The 18,583-nt window shown below is 39.4% G+C and overlaps 2 protein-coding genes across 3 annotated transcripts; one reads left to right on the forward strand and one right to left on the reverse strand.

Moving 5' to 3' along the window:
- Nucleotides 1–157: 157 nt before the first annotated feature.
- Nucleotides 158–11,486, reverse strand: gtf2e2 (general transcription factor IIE, polypeptide 2, beta). Of its 2 annotated transcripts, none has more exons than XM_085459459.1 (8): nt 11,269–11,486; nt 10,509–10,669; nt 3,112–3,191; nt 2,533–2,640; nt 1,944–2,126; nt 1,730–1,823; nt 535–650; nt 158–382 (listed from the first exon to the last, which is right to left on the reverse strand). In XM_085459459.1, the coding sequence occupies exons 2-8, from the start codon at nt 10,666–10,668 to the stop codon at nt 263–265; spliced, it is 861 nt and encodes a 286-aa protein (XP_085315585.1). In that variant the 5' UTR covers nt 10,669; nt 11,269–11,486; the 3' UTR covers nt 158–262. The 2 variants fall into 2 exon arrangements, with proteins under 2 accessions (XP_085315585.1, XP_085315586.1); XM_085459460.1 differs by lacking the exon at nt 11,269–11,486 and adding an exon at nt 10,799–11,070.
- Nucleotides 3,964–9,348, forward strand: smim18 (small integral membrane protein 18). Its single transcript, XM_085459462.1, has 2 exons — nt 3,964–4,252; nt 6,476–9,348. Exon 2 carries the CDS (start codon nt 6,481–6,483, stop codon nt 6,802–6,804), a length of 324 nt encoding a protein of 107 aa, XP_085315588.1. The 5' UTR covers nt 3,964–4,252; nt 6,476–6,480; the 3' UTR covers nt 6,805–9,348.
- Nucleotides 11,487–18,583: the final 7,097 nt, after the last annotated feature.

Genomic DNA, 18,583 nt, shown 5'->3' on the forward strand with positions numbered 1-18,583 from the left:
ATTGGTGAGGGCGCCAGCTATCCTAATGATCCAAGTATTCATGTCCTTCACTGACTTATACTCAAAAGGTTTCCACAACACAGCAACTACTGACTCCATGTAACATAAAACCAGAGATTGTTGAGAGGAATGCAAAGAAAGGGGGGAGAAAAACAGCTAATGTTTTGAAATAACATTCATCAGCAGTTTTTATGTTATAGTGAGTCTAGAATAACCATCTCCATGCATTTCTGTGTTACATATGGGACTGAATGAATATATTTCACTTCTTTATAGGCACGCCATCTGAGTAATCCTCCAGTAATCCAGCCAAATGGTCGTTGTGCGTCTTGAAGTTTCTCTTCCTCGGTCCGGCTGGCTTCTTTCTCTTTTGAATTGGTAACTGTGAAGAGCAAAGATAATCAGCTCTCATTCATTTCCTTGAACAGGTGTAACCATAAGAACTGCATATTAAAGACTTTCTTATTTCTTTCTAACAAATCTCTCTCTCACTCACACACACACACACACACACACACACACACACACACTGACCACTTTCTTTGGTCCCGTTTCTTGCATGGAGGAAATGCCTTGTTTCTTCAGGTACTCTTCAATCTTGTCCTCATCTATAGAGTCAACTGGAACACTCCTCCACAGCTTCTGAAATTCTGACATTGAAAGCAGCTACACTTGAAGAGCCGGACACATAATCTTAACTAACCAAACAAGTCACAGACCTGAATGAAATGCATAATATGAGTTTTACAAAACACTTCTGATATAGATCTAATACAACAAACATTTCATTTCACAGTTGAAGTAAAGTTGCCTGAATCTTCGTCAAAGCCAAATTGGTTTTCACTTTGCACATGCTCCACCTCTCCAAATAGCACTGAAATTTGGCAAAAACATTATAGCTTAAGTTGCAGACAAAGGCAATATAAAGCATGCTGTACCCCCAACATGGATCACAAGTAACATCGGAGGACAGAAATTCAGATCATTATGAATGTTCCAGTTCTAACTCGCGAAAATGTATGACGAAGACTTCCTTGATGTTAATTCTAACAACTTACCCAAGTCAAAATTGATAGCATAAACGTAGCTATTGTGAGATTGCCCACCGGTTTGAAGCATGTAGCCTTGAGAATTTCTGGACCTTGGTTGTTGGTCACTCAAGTGGTTAGCCAATGAGTTGTGTACCAAGGATAATCCTCCGTTTGTCTGATCTTATTGTAAAGCACTTTGTGATTTTTATCTGTGAAATGTGCTATATAAATAAATTTTACTTACTTACTCCGTTTTGAAATACAGTTTGACCAGGATTTACAAAATATACTTTTTTGATTTAATATGATTAAAATTTAGTCATAGTATAACTGAATCCATAAACAACAAGAAAATGTTCACAGAGTTTTAGCTGATTTCAGTTCGACTTCTATAGAACTGATAGTCTTTTTGCAACCACAGCTATCGCCATCTGGTGGCATTCAGTTAGAATGCAGGTTTTCAGACAATTCACTAGCTTATTACTTATAAGCTACATCCATTTTTTTTTTTAAATCTCTATGGTGATAATTTCACACTTGGAAAATTCTTACATGAAATGAATGCAGAGTGAGGGCCAACTGGGTATGTATAGCATGCATAATAGTCAGTTTAGGTCAAAGACGGATACACAGAGAAAGAGGAAGACATGTCACCGTACAATTTACGGATAGACCAATACCGATATACCAATACTCACCTTCATCTACCGCAAACTGGCAATGCTTGTCATTGTAGAACAAGATCTTTTTCTTGTCTGGTCTTGTAACAAAGATGATCTGATCCCCCAAAGCCTGTGAACGATCACACAAGAAGTCTTTACCATGCTTTAATTGTTTAGTTGCCACAGTGTTCGCACATCACCGAGTGGCATCTTAGTGGTGTTTCCCTAAAAACTGAATAATGTTTAATACCTTGATGGCCTTGGCTGAATTGGGCAGCCCTTCCTCTACATCTTCTAGTAAGACTCCTCCCAGGCCCAGTTGGTCGTGCTTATCCAGCAGCCTCAGTAAGGCTTTCTTGTCCTTCAGGTTGTATTTAGGCTTGAAGCCATAGGTTCCATCCCGGACTTCAATTTTTGGATTGCTGACCAAGGCCTGAGATTGGTAGGTGAAAGTAAAGCACAAGATTATATATAACCCCCCTCCAATAAAAAACAAAATATAATAAAAACTGACACCTTGAAAAGACTAAACAAATAGTACAGTAGCTTTTTCTTCTTCGGTAAGTGTAGCCTTCCAATGTAAAAAGATGGCTTAATGTCATACGATGTATTATCAGCTTAATTTCTCATCACTTACTTTCAATGGCTTTTTTCTTTTGCAACATACCGAATATGTTTGGATGAGAATAACTTACAAATTAGCTTGAGGGGGAAAAACAAGTATTGTGTAGATTTAAGGTGAGACTCGTAAAAGAAATTGCTCAGAGAAAACGCAATTGACCTTAGTACTACTGACAATAAAAGATAGAGGTATGGCATTAAAAATAGCACAAAAGCACCTCATTCATGAGCCACTGTTTCTGCTTCATGCTTATGTCAAGAAGTTTGGTCTCATCAAGAATCTCATCTAAGGTCAGGAAGTGCGTGTCCCCATTCTGATGCCTCGTCTGAGAGATTAAGGACAGAAAAGCAGACATTAGGTAAACACACACACAAAACAATATTCACAGCTCTCTTATTTTCTGCACCATGGAGAAGATTTTAGGCAAATATCTACAGTAATTTTATAGGATTCAGAACTGTGCATTCAACAGGTGGCACAAATGCACACATTTAACAGGAAAATCTGTCAATCTGAGTGTGAGTTCTTCACCGAGGAATGAGTCAAACAGCTAGTGTGACAAGGCCTGGCTGCCTGTTTGCAGAGCCACAGCATGATAAACAAGCTGTTAACATACCAAAAGAAAGACTGGGGACCAAATGTTAACCCAGCGGGCACAAATGACTCACTCATGTTTTACAACAGACAAATGTCAAGCTTTATTATTAAACAGTTTGGTGAAAAGATAAAATCTTATTATTTGTGTTGGTCCTGCTGAAAAAAAAGGTTTTAATGTCCCCCTCAAAATCCTCATTACCTTCATGTAATTTACTATCTTGGCCAGGCAACCAAACTTGTACCCAGAGCTCGTCTTAATGTTGAAGCTGCCATTAGATTCTGTGGAAAAAAAACAACAACATTTAAGTTTAACCAATTTATTATCGCAAGACTGAATGTACAGTGAGATTTGAGAACTACATGGACTGACATATTTGTGCAAGAACACTTTGCTGAAAATGTATTTCAGATAATTGACTACTGTCATGTCAGCTCCTGTCAAATGAGCAGCGAGTGTTTAATGAGGTCATTAAAATCCTAACTGCATTCATTATTTGACATTTTCTTATTGTCAATATTCAGTGAAAAGACAGAAGCAAACAATGCATTTGTTTGCCACTCTCTATTTTTCCTGTCAGCCTTCATTTGTTCCTATTGAAGACACTATCATCTGAAACAGGTCAAAGGAACACAATGACATTGAGGCTAATTCAGGTTTTAAGCAAACCTGACTCATACGAGAGTTAATGCTGGGGACTACTTCCAGATACAAAGTAACACTCCAGAAAGCTAGTGAGTATTTACAGCTGCAGGGTATGTATTTTGGGTAACACAGAAACACGTCACGCAGTGCAAAAATGTGGCAGATTTAAATGTTTGCAACATTAAAATACTACACAAGTCATATATCAAGCCAATCTGATTTAGTTTGACTTGAAGTCCGGCCAGCTGGTCTTATTCTCTGCTGGAGTCCAATAATGCTGCTCCCCTCAGAGACTGACTGAGGTCTGGACTCGGCATTCACCAATCAAAGCTGAAAACAGACACTGATTCATGAATGATTCATTGTGTAGGCGGGAGCTTCTGTTGCTTTGAGCTGCACAGTAGGCAGGACGGTGAAACTGTGACAGACCAGCTAACGAATGGTGCAGAGGCAGGGCTAATAGAAAGGAGCCAATGATGTAGACAATCCTGTGCTGTTCAGCTGAGACATGAAGAGCTGCAAGGAGTGGCGGTGGAGGAGAGCGACTGAAAGTGCACGAGAGCACTGAGGAGGAAAGCAGGTTGAAGAGTGAATGTGGAGGAGGGAAAGAGTGTAAACGAAGAAGATAGGTGGAGCACCAAAAAGAGGAGAGACATTTGTCGGCTTACATCTTCTAAAAACTGAGCCAGACACACAGGTGAGTCTGCATGTTTTTCTGAACACCATCCTCTGAATAATGTGCGTGACATCAACAGATCATAATAATCCACAATATAAATTTAAGCTACAGGCTACAGGCTGCACTGGGTTTTCACTATGAAGATATGAATATGAGGATTTTTTTTTAGAGCATTCTAATATTTGCAGGATGAAGTCATGCATCTTTAAATGCAGTGGATGTATTTACAAAGCCAGGTCCTTTTGCGTAGGAATTACAACATTTAGACTGTATAAGTGAACAGTGGATTAAATATACATGGATCTGTCTGCTTTCTACCCACTTGAATACCAAGCATCAGAACCTGTCTGTGTGTACTTATGGATATCATGTATGTGTTTGTTTAAATGCATGACTCAAGACAAATCAATGAAGGACTGAGTGCTGTGAGGAGCCAGCCAGGGGCATTAGGAGTGTGTGTGTGTGTGTGTGTGTGTGTGTGTGTGTGTGTGTGTGTGTGTGTGAGAGAGACAGCCACTGTGTAGAGAGGAACCTCCAGCTCTACACCTTCAGAGCCTGGCTGGGGTGGGGCTGTTTTGGTGAGTGATAACAGATGCAGGAGTCAATCTGTCCCTGTCTGTATAATTGCTCTGACAAAAGAAAGGAGGGTGACCCCCGGGGGGGGGGGGGGGGGGGGGGGGGTATAAATTAGTAACAGAGGTTGTTGTAAAGCCATGACTTGAGGTGAAACTGATATTAGGAGCTGGGTTTGTAACAACAGGATCAAAACAGTTGATTCAACGCAAAAGACAACAACACAAAACCCATACTGTACACACAACTTCCAGACAAAGTGGGGAGAATCTGGTGAGGGCAATGTTCAAAGCTGTCCTTCCTCACATGTAGAGCATAATAAAGGAGACAGCCTGTCCAGCAGTCACGTGCTACCTGTGATCTCAAATGACAATTACCTTGACTACTCTCAATTGCACACTGATACACACTGCATGGACTTTTTCTATTCTTACATGCACTTCCATCAGGTGTCAAGAGAATTTCAGACTAAGATGAAGCAACCAATGAAAATGTCTCACCAGGACAAGCCACTAAGCTTTTTCACATTTAAGTTCCCAGGTCACCTGAAACTCAAGTTACAAACCCACTAAAATAAACACACAAACAAGTCATATTAAAACAACACAAGTCTATGCACGATGGCATGTGTTTGCACACATTTAGCCTTATTAAATCTCTAAAGGAAGAGATGGTGGAAAGAGATGCACTCACGCCCCACTCCTACAACTGGGTCATCTGCCTTCGCCTCAATATTTCATGCACAAATGTCTGTGATTGTCTGCATACAAGTGTGTGTTAAGAGCATGTATGTGCACTTTTGTGCATGGCTGTGTGGGCAGAGACACTCCACAGTGTGCCCCGAGGATTTTAAAATGGTAGGTGTTGGCTAAAAATGGGAAAGAACAGCTGAAGTGAGGCAAATGTGCACTTGAAGGATCTCTTAAGTTCATTATTTTATTACAGTTCCGTTACTACATTTGTATAAGGCATTGTGGCCAAAGAGCTGCACACCAAGCATAGATGGCACAGTTCTCTACACACCCATCCTTTATTACCAGCCTTTTAAGGCTATTTTTGTTCTGAGCAGATGGCCTCAGTAGGGTTTCTGGTGTTTTGCAATATAACCTGTGCTATAATAATACACCATCTTCTCATTTCACACAAAAAATATGTCTGTAATGACAGATGTAGACTAGGTTTTGTTTACATACATACAAAGCAGTTTATCTTTTTACAACATGATCCCCTTCGTGACTGATAACGAAGCGTTACATTCATTACAACAAATTACCTATAAGAGTATTTGATAGTTTTATGAGAGTAAATGAGTTTCCATGTCTGCCTGCTGTCTCGAGTGGAACAAATTCCTTTTTCAATATCAGTATCACAAAGATCATTAGTTTTAGTTTTGTTTTTAATTATCACAATAATCAGGAGCAAATGCTTCAAAAAATCCTGGAATAGAGCCAGGCACATCTGGTTAAAAGCACTGCATCACAATGTGTTATGCCCTGAAGACAAATTCTCCCATTACTGTCATTTTTTAATCAGCCTCACACCATGAAAACACGAATTTAACAACCGCTGCTTTCATTTTGAAATTTGATCTGCAGTAAAACCAAGACCCAAACACTGTCATAAGCATTAACAATCTTTTTTTCCTTGTGTCTTATTGTTTCCAACCAGAAATCATGACCAACATCACAGCTACTGTTCATCCAAACAATCTCCCACTGCGAGAAGAGGGAGTCCCTCTGTCCCTCGTCTCCTTTCAGGTCCAGGAAGTCTACCCATTTCATGATGGCTGGAATGTGGCCTGTTTTGTCATCCTCCTTCTTTTTATTCTCACCGTCCTGTCCTTGGCAGCGTTGGCTGTGCTCTATGAGCTGCTGGACTGTGGGTGCTGCGCCAAAGGGAAAACACACCACCAGCTACAGGAGGAAGGGCCGGGAAGCTGCAGCAAGCTTATGAGTAGCATGTGCAAGGAGCCAGAATCCCACACTGAGGTGGTATAGTGGCAACAAGGACGAAGTAAAGAATAATAGGAATTTGGATATTGTTGCTCATTTGGACAGGACCACACTACTGACTAAGATGTTTGCAAAAATGAACTCCCAAAAACCCCCCAAAACACTCAAAGTAATTCAGTTGTTCACAATTAGAGGTGAAAGCTGGTGACTGAACGATATAAATGTATCTTCCCACATCTACCGCAGACCCCGAAAGCCATATTTCACTTCTGAAATACTCCCAGAAGAAAAGAAGATCACCTGAGTATTTATAACATGGCTTAAAAACACAAATTTACACTACTTAAAGTACCCATATTATGCCCTTTGAATTATTCCCTACAACTTTATTCGAAGCCCATTTCTATGGAAGCCCGTTTCCGCCACTAAAAAAAAAAAAAAAAAAGCTAGTATCCATAACTCGAAATTTCGAGTTATTTTTCTCAAAATTTCGAGTTATTTTTCTCAAAATTTCGAGTTATTTTTCTCAAAATTTCGAGTTATTTTTCTCAAAATTTCGAGTTAGCTCTGCCAATCAAAAATATACGTGAATGAGGTCGCTTTCTTGTTACCTGGAAGCATATGGCGCAGGACCGCGCACTCAAAAACGGATCCCAACAAATTAAAGTATGTTTGCTGATAGTAACACAATGTGATTCAGCTAATAACACAGGGATTTCATCATTTGTGAAGCCAGGCTGAAAACACTCAGCAATCTGTGCATTCACGACTGGATGTAATACCGGTAGCTTAGCTGTAGCATTTGTAGCTGAGGGCTTCAGCTTCCGGGTAACATGGAAATGACGTCATTCACGTAGATTACTGATTGGCAGCGCTAACTCGAAATTTCAAGTTGCTTTTCTCAAAATTTCGAGAAAATAACTCGAAATTTCGAGAAAATAACTCGAAATTTTGAGTTATGGATCCTTTTTTTTTTTTTTAGTGGCAGAAACGGGCTTCCATACATTTCAAATAACTTATTAGTGAGAAAACTTTGCCTTTATTTTTATGGGAATGTTGCCAGGACAACAGAAAATCCCCTATGTTTAGTGCTAATACAGCTAGAGCTTCTGTACTCATCTCTTGCTCACAGAAATTGTATTCTAATACTGCAGAATTTCCAATAAAGCACTTCTCATTTACATAATATTCTTTTTCAGGTGTAAGCAAATAATCTCGATAAACTAGTCATAAACAGCCTGTTACCATAAACCATATACTATTTTTAAGCTATTTTCCACCCACTCCTCTGCATAGCTTAGGTCCTCACAAAAGCAACACTGGCTGACAAAAACAAGCTAAAGACTACGGCTCTACTTTACATTATATTGAAAGAGACATGAGCAAAACAAAGGGTAAAAGACGTGCTGCAGCAGTGTACAGTATAACAAAACTAATGCATGCATGTCCGTGTGTTTTACAAGTCTAAGCTGATGACTCAGCTAGTCCTAAGCACCAAGACAATAGTTAGCTGATGCATCTCTTAAGGTTACTCTTCATCATATATAAATGAGGCAAATTGTTATTCAGTTATTTTCTGCTGATATACACGTGAAATAAACTCCTCGTGTCTACAAATCTGCCTCTTCTGCCTGCCAGTGTACGATGCTACACAAGCAGCTCAGCTCTTTTATCCATGTCATATAGTGGGTGGCTAGTGCTACATCAATAAAGTGTAATGCTTAATTGTTTTGAACACTCTGCCTTTGGGTTGAACAGTTTTCCTGGACGAAACCCTGTAAATAATCTTATCCTGGTACACCACTAAAATACATTCATGGGCTTGTTAAGGGGCATGACATGGGGACTTTAATATAGGCTGTGGCAGAATGTGTTGCATTAAATGGGCATTTTCTTAGTTTGATTATTTTGGAAACTGATTATTAAGTTGCATGGGAAAAAAAACGTTGGGGAAAAAAGCATTTTCTTACCCTGCTATATGGGTGTTAAAAAAAAAACCTGTTCAGAAAAAACAACTACTGTGTGAGTGCTTTTTTTGTGACCTACTGGATGCAGTGAGCTTCTTCAAGACATGCTGTTTCTGAAATTGCCGTCCAAATCTTATTACAACAATATCTGTTGATCAAGCCTAGTCAGATGAAATCATTGCTTAGGATAAAGCTGGTGTTCTTCAGTAAATTGTAAGCCAGTGTTGTCAACATGTTTAGCACTGCAACATTATCTCATGACAAGTTCGCATGCTGCACAGTGATGTACGGTAAAATGTTATATTGAGCACTATGTGTAATTTCATGCCTTACCACAAAACGCCTAATAAAAGCTGACTCACTTTTCTGTTAACAGAAGTAGCTTTTTCTTTAAGAGTATATGGCGTGACATTGCAATTTCGAACGGATGCCAAGAGGCCACTGCTCACAATTCTTATGTTGTATATATATTTATGCATGTTGCTTTAATTCATCTGAAAGAACATTTTAAATGCAAAAGTGTCATAAGTATCACTTGTAATCCAATTTTCTTTTATCTAAATTTGACTGAGCAGTAAGAATTCTAGTTTTTTGGGTTAAGCTAAGGATTTAGAATGAGAAAAGATCGTCACCTGATTAATTTAACCTGTGAAGTAAGGTTCTTTCTTATTAGAAATAACAACCAGGAGAGTGTATTATTCCAGTGTCTTGGTTGTCTTGTTGAATCACAGTAAACTGACACGCACAACTTTAATTACATGGATCCTCAATTTACTGTCAAGTCTTTAGGGCAGATTAATTTTGAGTATCGAGCCAGTTGAAAGTTCCTTCATCCACTCTAAAATGTCTTTTGGTTCACTTGTTAGACTTTCATAATATAAAAAGCTATATACTGATGAGATGAGATTATTTTATTCAAAGCTAAAGCAACTAGCATTGGTGCATATTTAGGCCTTCGATTAGATATTAACCAGCTGGATGTGTGAAAATTGTTTTGGTGTCCAAATATGAGCAATCCGATTGTACAGAATAAGCCTGTTATGTTGCGAATAGATTTTGATTTTCAAAGAACTATAATTAATGGCACAGATAAACAAAAATCTACTTTTCTTCATTTAAAAATATGTTTTCCATTAAAGAAATTATTAATATTTATTTTCCCAAATCGTATTAAGTTACAGGATTTTCTGAATCAACAGAAAATAAGGTGATCTTCAAATAATCAATAGAAAATGTTTTTAGTTGTTGGTTTTTTTTTGTTTTTTTTATTCACTCGTGTCCATAATTTTCCCCTCATAGTTACTTTGAGCCATACTGAGGGTGCTCATTTGTGTCTGGCTCTGAGCTTTGTGAAACTTTAGCGTTAGCCACATTCCCTTTTCATATTTAAATGTCTAATTAGATTTCTTGTTTATCAATGTTTTCTCGCTGGTACCCCTACAGTGTACTTTGGTGAACTTTGTCTCTTCACTCACAGTGAGAAGCTTCCACACTAACACCATGTCAGGCTGTGAGAGTGCATGTGAATATTTTCCTACACCGCTATACAATCAGTTATATGGGAGACTGAATGGCCAGTCACTGGGCGGAGCTAAGCACTGGAAATCTGCAGAATCCAGTCCCTGGCCAGTCAGTCGATGCATCTCCTACTTGCCAACATATATCTACAGATGCTAGCCAGTGGTGATGTGAACCAATAGAGACATTAAAACACTAACAAACAAGAATAAGTGGTTTACAGCAACAAACATCACCCTTTTCAAGAAAATATTTTTCACCTACCACTACTGAGTTTGGAACTAGAGGAGCTCTCCTTGTCAACTTTGGGTTTCTTCTTTTTGTGTGATCCAGAGTCTGAGGCAGCCTGTCTCTTCTCTACAGTTGGGGTGGAAAGTGCCCTTTTCTTAAAAAGCTCCCTTTCTCTCAGTAGAGCAGGATCCATCCTGTTTGAAAGATTAAAAAAAAAAAGAAGAAGATTCATTTAACAAAAGGCAAAGCAACAAAGCTCATTTTGATGGATTCAAGGAATCACATTCTTAATATATGTAAGTATACGTGTAAGTAGCAAGAACCTTTGGTGGCCTTTAGCTTCAGGGACTTATGAGCTGTCACCTGGTTGATCTTTTTGTAATAAAGCCATCAAGAAACGGTTTTTTTCCCGATACCAACAAAACAACTGATATATTAAAAAAACCAAAAACTAAGCTGAAAAGTCATACAGCCAAATACTGTTCGGAGACGAACCATAGTTATTAAATTTTTTAGAATTAAATGGCGTTAGAGGGAAAACAGTCATTACCCCAGAGCCACAAATATAAAGCTAGTTAAACTAGCTAACAATAGCTAGTTTATTTTCAATTCCGATTACAAACGGCTTTCAGTTGACTTTGTGATCATAATAACTACAACTAACATTATGTTAATAAGCGAACGTTACTGAGTATTATGGGGAAACCAGGATAAATAAACAAACGTGGTGAAACACTGTACCAGAAGCTTAGTAGTTAACCTAGCGTTAGCATCACGATTAATTCAACATTACCTGACACTTTGTTCCTGTTCTCACTCAGAGAAAGAAGAGGGTTAGTCAAAGAGCACTAACTATATGCTGTAGATGTAAAACAGAATGCGTCCTCCACCGAATCACTGTTTTTTGTCGTTCCTTCGGAGACAACACAAGTAAACTTCATACACAATTTTACTCATGCTGCACTTCCGTTTCTAGTTCGATTTTTCCGGTATCGACAGCGAAGCCTGTATGGCGTCATTACGTACGTACGACAAAACGATGATTTACGATGAATAAAAAACTGCACGTTTAGAAAATATTGATGACAACAATTTTCGAAATATATCTTCTATTTGTTTGGGTCCCTCTCGACAGATTAAATGTTTTGTTTTTTAATCCACCACAAAATCACATCAATTTACACGTTTTTTAACAAACTATAAAAGACAAAATATAAAAGAAAAAAAGATCACGCAGTAATTTTTGTTTGTGCAAAAGTTTGGTCTCTCCTTTATGCTATTTTGCTATAGTATTACTCGGGATTTATACTAATTGTCACATCCATATTCTTATTAACTACTGAAACGCTAAACAGGACAAGCCATAAAAATCAGAATCAGAATCAGAATCAGAATGGGGTTTATTGCCAAATGTTGAGCAGGTTTACAACATTAGGAAATTGCTGCGGTGCTTCAGTGCAAACATGGTGTCATAAATAACACTTAAATAGACATGGAAAAAATAAAAGTAGGGATAAGAATTAAAAGTGCTACGTGGAAAGATATGTGCATGAGATATACATGAGATATATACATGAGAGTAAGAATTAAGAGTGCTACGTTGAAAGATATATACATGAGTGCAGGTGGTGATCAGTGCCAAACATGGAATGATGCAGTGAACACAGCGTAGGGTCATGTGTTAGTGGCGGGGACAGTCATATGGTTATTGTTCATGTGTCCAACAGCAGAGGGGAAGAAACTGTTCTTATGGCGAGAGGTTCTGGTGCGGATGGACCGGAGCCTCCTGCCTGAGGGGAGCAGGTCAAACAGACTGTGTCCAGGGTGAGAAGGGTCAGCTGAGATCCGAGCTGCACGCCGCAATGTCCTGGAGGTGTACAGGTCCTGCAAAGATGGGAGTCTGCAGCCAATCACCTTCTCAGCAGAGCGCACAACACGCTGCAGTCTCTGTTTGTCCCTGATAGTGGCTCCAGCGTATACCACACGGTGATGGAGGAGGTGAGGATGGACTCAATGATTGCAGTGTAGAACTGCATCATCGTCCGTGTTGGCAGGTTGAATTTCTTCAGCTGCCTCAGGAAGTACATCCTCTGCTGGGCTTTCTTGATGACGGAGGTGATGGTGGGCTCCCACTTCAGGTCCTGGGTGATGGTGGTACCCAGGAAGCGGAATGAGTCCACAGAGGTGATGGGGGTGTCATTCAGGATGATGGGGGGGAGTGGGGCTGTGTGCTTCCTGAAGTCCACAATAATCTCCACTGTCTTCTGGGCATTCAGCACCAGGTTGTTGTGGCTGCACCAGGACACCAGACGTTCAACCTCCCTCCTGTAGGCAGACTCGTCCCCGTCCGAGATGAGTCCAATAACGGTGGTGTCATCTGCAAACTTGATTAGCTTGACAGACTGGTGGGTGGAGGTGCAGCAGTTGGTGTACAGGGAGAAGAGCAGAGGAGAAAGAACACAGCCCTGAGGGGAGCCGGTGCTGATGGTCCGGGAGTCCGAGACATTCTTTCCCAGCCTCACGTGCTGCTTCCTGTCCGTCAGGAAGTCAGTGATCCACCGGCAGATGGGATCAGGCACATTCATTCAAAATATATATCAACATAAAGTGTTTCTAGCTCACAGATTCCACTGCATGATAGTTGAATAAAAATGGGAGTTAAATAAACTTTCATATAAAGCTGCTAGTCTATTCGTGAATTGGGTTCATATAAGCAATATGCTATCGCCTAATATGCACCAAATCTAAATTTATGTGTCACAAATAATTTTTTTGTTTTACATGGACAAATTAAAGTCTTCTTTCATTTTACTTCTTCTGTTCTTCAGTTCTGAGTAAAAAATAAAAAGCAACAAAACAGGATATTATTACTTTAATTTATTTTTGAGTGTGTTTTGTGTAATTTATTTATTTATTTTTAATCATTGGACTTCTTGTTTTTTTGGGAAGAGATTATTGGCTCAGCATCGCCACTTAGAGGTTGTTTTAAACCCCTGCTTCTCATACTTAAGATACTGCCTTTATACGTTATTCAGTGTGAATGACTCAAGTAATAATTAGTAAGAAAAATAGTATCAAATCGAAAGAAAAATGCTGCCTACCTTTTAATGGCATTATCTATATGTTAAAACAAACAAGCTACAGAGGATGTTTCATGATCCCGTCATGGCCATCCTCTGTGCTGTGGTGTGATGGGGTACAGATAACAACAGACTCGATAAACCGATTTAAAAGGCCAGTGATATTGTGGGTCCAGAACTGACTCTGTGACAGACGTTTTAGAAAGAAGGATGCTTTCTGAGTTATGGTGAATATTAGACCGCACTTTGTACCATCTTCTGTTGTGCTGGGGAATCACAGGAACAGGTTCAACCATAATGCACCACAGAAAACCACGGGAAGTCATTCCTATGTGTGACCATCAAACTTTTGGGCACCTCCTTATGACACCTGTATTATTTACACTTGCAATATCTTGTATATGATTCATTGTTTTAACTTCGGAGTATTTAACTTTAATTTAATACAACACTTTAAGTGAATGTCTGTAACAAAACCATTTCCACCTGGTGTAAATAAAATATTCTGATCACAATTCTTTAATTCAGTATGGAAAAAATGTTACCCAAAACATAAGACACGTGACAAAATGTCCGAGTGCATAAAAACTGGAATGCAATAAAAGATTGAATGATTTTTTAGTTTTCCAAGGATTCATTTAAAGAGAAAAACAATCCAGGAGTTAAAAACAAACGACTGTTTGCAGCACTATACCTCCATTGTTATTGCAACAAAGCTGACTATTTTTTATGCCTGTGGCCACAATTTGTCTTGCACCCTGATGAATAAAACATGATTTGGCCTTAGTTGTCGCCACTCATTGTATTTAGAGAGAAAATTTGAATCGGTTCAAACTTAAAAAGGCCACATGTCCCCCCCTGCTTTTTTTGTTGGTTTTGTTATTAAATAAAACTCAGTATATCGGTTCATATGACTGAAGCCAGACTGCTGACTGAGGAAGGAAGGGGACTCCACTAGTGGGTAATCAGTTGTGAGAAGAGGTGAGATAAGGCTGCAGTATGCTGTACAACCAAGTCACCAAAGAAAATGAGAGAGCTAAGCACCCAGGAGCAGAAGAATGTGGAAGCCATAAAACAGAGCTGGGCCACAGTGTTCAGCTCAAACTGAAGCAGTCATATAAAAGATGGTATTTCTGAGTTTGTGCTCATTTGCTTCACATGCATTAGCTTTATACATAGACACAATGTCAAAGGAAGGGTGCCTCCTTGTTTTATTCAAGAGTTAAGCAGGAGCTTGCCTAAATCCAAAAGTTCTTTGGATGTTAAAATCAAGCACTTCATAGTTTTCTTTTTTAGTTTGATTGGCTTGAAAATAGTGTCAGAGAGCTTTCTTTGTAAGTTCAGCTGCTTTGTGCAGCACAGTGCATCGGGATCTTTGTTCCACAGCATTACTGTGTCACTTGTGTTTCACACTGTCTGTCAGCTTGAAGCCTCTATAAAGATCTGGTTTCAGATCTTACAACATTTTATCAAGTTAAAAAACACAGCTTATCCTCTGCATTGGGACTGTGTGGGTTGTTTGGTTTAAACCGACTAAAACATGCTTTTAAAAGACAAACACAGCCAGAAGAAAGAAATGCAGTGAACTCGCATGTGAATTAACCAATTCTAAAGTAAATATAGTCACTTAGATTAAAAGCTGATGATTACAATTGCAGGAGATCTTGTGGGGGAAAGTATCGTTTTCACAAGACTCTGTGCAGTCCTGTGGAAAAGGAAGTGCACTCCATGATTCAGTAGCTTGTAGAATCAGCACTAACTTAAAGTAATTGTTTCTTTTACAACTCTCACATCCTTGTGGAGGATTTTGGCCCACTCTTCTTTGGATCATTGTTTCAGTTCATTAACATTTGCACTTTTATGCAAAGCTCCCTTAAGGTCCTGCATCAGCATTTCAGTAAGGTTAATATCTGGACTTTGGCTGGGTCATTGCAACTTCAAGCCATACTTGTTGAGCCTTTTTTCAACATTTACAATCTACAATAAATCGCTGACTTTAGGCCGGTTTAATACATAAGTCTTCCTGTAAGTCATGCTGAATTTTCTATATGAAAAAAATAAAAATAAAAATCAACTAAAAAGGTGAAAAAAATAAGAACCCATTCCTATTCATTTGTGTATTGCACTGACATACTGTACAGCTTATTGACTGTTGGTATTCTAACCCCTGAGTGAGAGAAAATGCACAATACTGAGACTCGGTTTGCCTTCCTCTTGGCAAACTGCATGCTGTATTGTTATCTCATGTGTTTGTTATTAGAATGCATGTAAAGTAAGCAGGGATCAACAGCTCTGTCAGATTGATGTCTTTTAACAGAAAAGATGCTTTAATATGCTGGGAAAAAAAATACAAGCTATAAAAAGTGTATTACCAGCAGCTACATGGAGATAGGGAAATATGAATAGGTGTACTGTATGTGTGTATGTGCCTGTGAACTTTGTGTTGGTGGACATTTATGGGTAAAAAAAATCTTATCCTCCATCTGTTCCTGCATAATATTGAAAACCTGAGTTGTTGATATCAAAATCTCAACATAGTCCTTGGTTTGGTGTGTCATTACCCCCCCTCTCAGTCCTTACAAACAATATCTGCACGTACATCAGCTCATCAAAACTTTCAGTTGTCCAATGCCGATCATAGAACAAATTAGCATCTCCAAAACTCCTACTTAATGATTTAGTGGGCCAGTCAAAGAAGTGAGTCCACATAAATGATTAAAGATGCGCTAACCTAATTTAGGCCCTAATCCATAATTAATGAATTACGCCATATAGTCGTAGCAGAGAGAGAATGGAAATGCGAGGGATACGATTTAGACGTCTGGGAATATTAAGGATGGTGAAGTCACACGCGTAAACTATTCTGCTTCAGATGACTCAATCACACCATTACCAAACAACTGCAGTTGCTCTCCAGCCTACAACCCGGGCAAATATGTGCAGTCAGTCAGTCAGTCAGTCAATATTCTCTCTTTATAGAGGATCAGTAGTTGGTTGTTTTTGCTTCTTCTTTGTTTTTTGTTTTTGGCAGATTTTGGTTGAGTGAGCGTATATGGGAAGGAAACAGCAAAGGGGGTTGTGTATTATGTACTACAGTGGCAGAAAGAGGGAGAGAGTGGGTCTAAAGGTGAGGAGTAATAGCAAAAAGAGGAGATGAGTGAAGTCCCAGAGCCGCAGCCAAGTGCAAATCCCTGTGGAGGAGAAAATCTCAAAGTGACAGCTTTCAATTACAACAGTGTGAACAAAGTTTGTGTGTGCGTGTGTGCGCGCACGTGTGTATGTGTGTGTGTGTGTGCGCGCACGTGTGTATGTGTGTGCGTGTGCATGTGTGTGCGTGTGTGTGTATGTGTGTGTTACCTGTCAGCACTTCTAGGCTTCACTGACAGTTCCATGTCACAGCTTCTGAATTGAAAGTAGCTCTTGTACACAAAGAAACCCCACACACATACACAAACACACACACTGTGTTTCTCTCTCATCTTCTTTTTCTATCTATCTGTGCACTTCTCACATTTGTCTGCACTGAATTCTCAGGTGTCTGGGTCGAACTGTTGTTGGACACTTAAAAAACCAAAAGAAGAAAAGGCAGGTGCAAACTGGCATGCACTACTGCAAAACATGTGTAAAGTAGGTGTATAACATCTGTGCCTATAACTACACATACAGCATGTAACAAGATAGAACCCTGCAGCCTTTACTCAGGAAGCAGTGACAGCAAGGGATGATATCAGATTTAGTTATTTGTTTATCCAACAATGACTCTATTGAAAAAAGAAATATTACTTTGGGAATAAGAAAAGAAATTCAATAGGCACAGTCAATATACTCAGTGTCATCTAGCTGAAGTTAATTTCCAGTCCTGGTTCAGTAAGTGTGCTGCTACCTGAACAGGCACTATATACTGACCTGACTGACAATGGCAAGAGTACTCTGACACCTGAATAAATATGTGTACAAACCCCACCCCCACCCACTAGTAACTTTTTCTAATCTCTTTCAAAAATTATTCAGTGTCAGCGTCTTCGCTACCACCTGTAGTAAAATGTACTTAAGGGATTTGCTTCCCTTAAGTAAGGTCTTACTTACCTTAACTGATAAGGGCAAGTTCCATTCTGAACTCTGAACATGATTTCTTTATGGACCAGGCTGTACACGCATATCCTGTTAAAATTGGCTGAAGCAGCAGATTGTGTTTTAGTACTGTATGCTGTGGCATAAGATTTAGCTCAACAGGACCTAAAGCTTAAACCATTTAAAACAGCACGGGACAACAAAAAAAAAGCAAAAAAGCCACACAGCATACACTGTATTACAACAGTAAAAGTACATTTCTGTGTGTGTGTGTGTGTGTGTGTGTGTGTGTGTGTGTGTGTGTGTGTGTGTGTGTGTGTGTGTGTGTGTGTGTGGAGGGGGGGATTGGAGTGACCACAAGGTGGCAGTAGAACAGCATTCATTTCTTCTGCAGTCGAGCGAGTGACTCATCGAAGGAGAGAAGCTGCAGCCTCTCCGGCAGACAGAGGGGATAAAAACAACCAAACCTGCTGTATTGACCCCAGTCTCAGAGCAATATCTTATCTGCTAACCTTTCAGAATGGAAAGCACACAGTGGCTGCAGAGGCATCCAGATTTACTTGTTAAATATAAATAGAAGAGATCATGGGACGAAGCATCTCTAATAGAGGAGACGTAGAGGTCTGACATGCTGTCATGCTCTAAACCAGGCCAGCGGTCTATATCTTTGTTCAGACACTTTTTAGCTTGCCCTTGCTTCAAACCTTGCATCAAAGAAATCAATGATCTGATTTTGACTGACTTGTGAGAAGTGCACTGGTCAAGCCAGGCAATCCTTTGCTATAGCTGACAATTTTAAAAGCGGAAGAGATGCCCCCTTAACGATTTTGAACAAGCTCACTTACTGTGAGGTGGCTGGTGAGGTATAGTTATATAAGACTGCACATTCAAGGATGGGACAGAGTTATGTTTTAGAGGCAGTTTTTCAACTGCCTGTTCACTGTAGCAGAAATAATG

This window comes from Copadichromis virginalis, linkage group LG6 (assembly GCF_057382275.1).
Source record: "Copadichromis virginalis isolate Kocher_CV1m ecotype Utaka linkage group LG6, C_Virginalis_male_GT1.1, whole genome shotgun sequence".
Lineage (NCBI taxonomy): Eukaryota > Metazoa > Chordata > Actinopteri > Cichliformes > Cichlidae > Copadichromis > Copadichromis virginalis.

What these genes read in the sequence shown, in the direction of transcription:
- smim18 (XM_085459462.1), top strand. Translation starts at nt 6,481, where the DNA reads ATGACCAACATCACAGCTACTGTTCATCCAAACAATCTCCCACTGCGA.
- gtf2e2 (XM_085459459.1), bottom strand. Translation starts at nt 10,668, where the DNA reads ATGGATCCTGCTCTACTGAGAGAAAGGGAGCTTTTTAAGAAAAGGGCA. An exon ending in AGATAGTAAATTACATGAAG is followed by an intron (nt 2,641 to 3,111) that starts GTAATGAGGATT and finishes TTAATCTCTCAG; the next exon opens with ACGAGGCATCAGAATGGGGA. An exon ending in CCAGTTTGCGGTAGATGAAG is followed by an intron (nt 651 to 1,729) that starts GTGAGTATTGGT and finishes TTTCAATGTCAG; the next exon opens with AATTTCAGAAGCTGTGGAGG.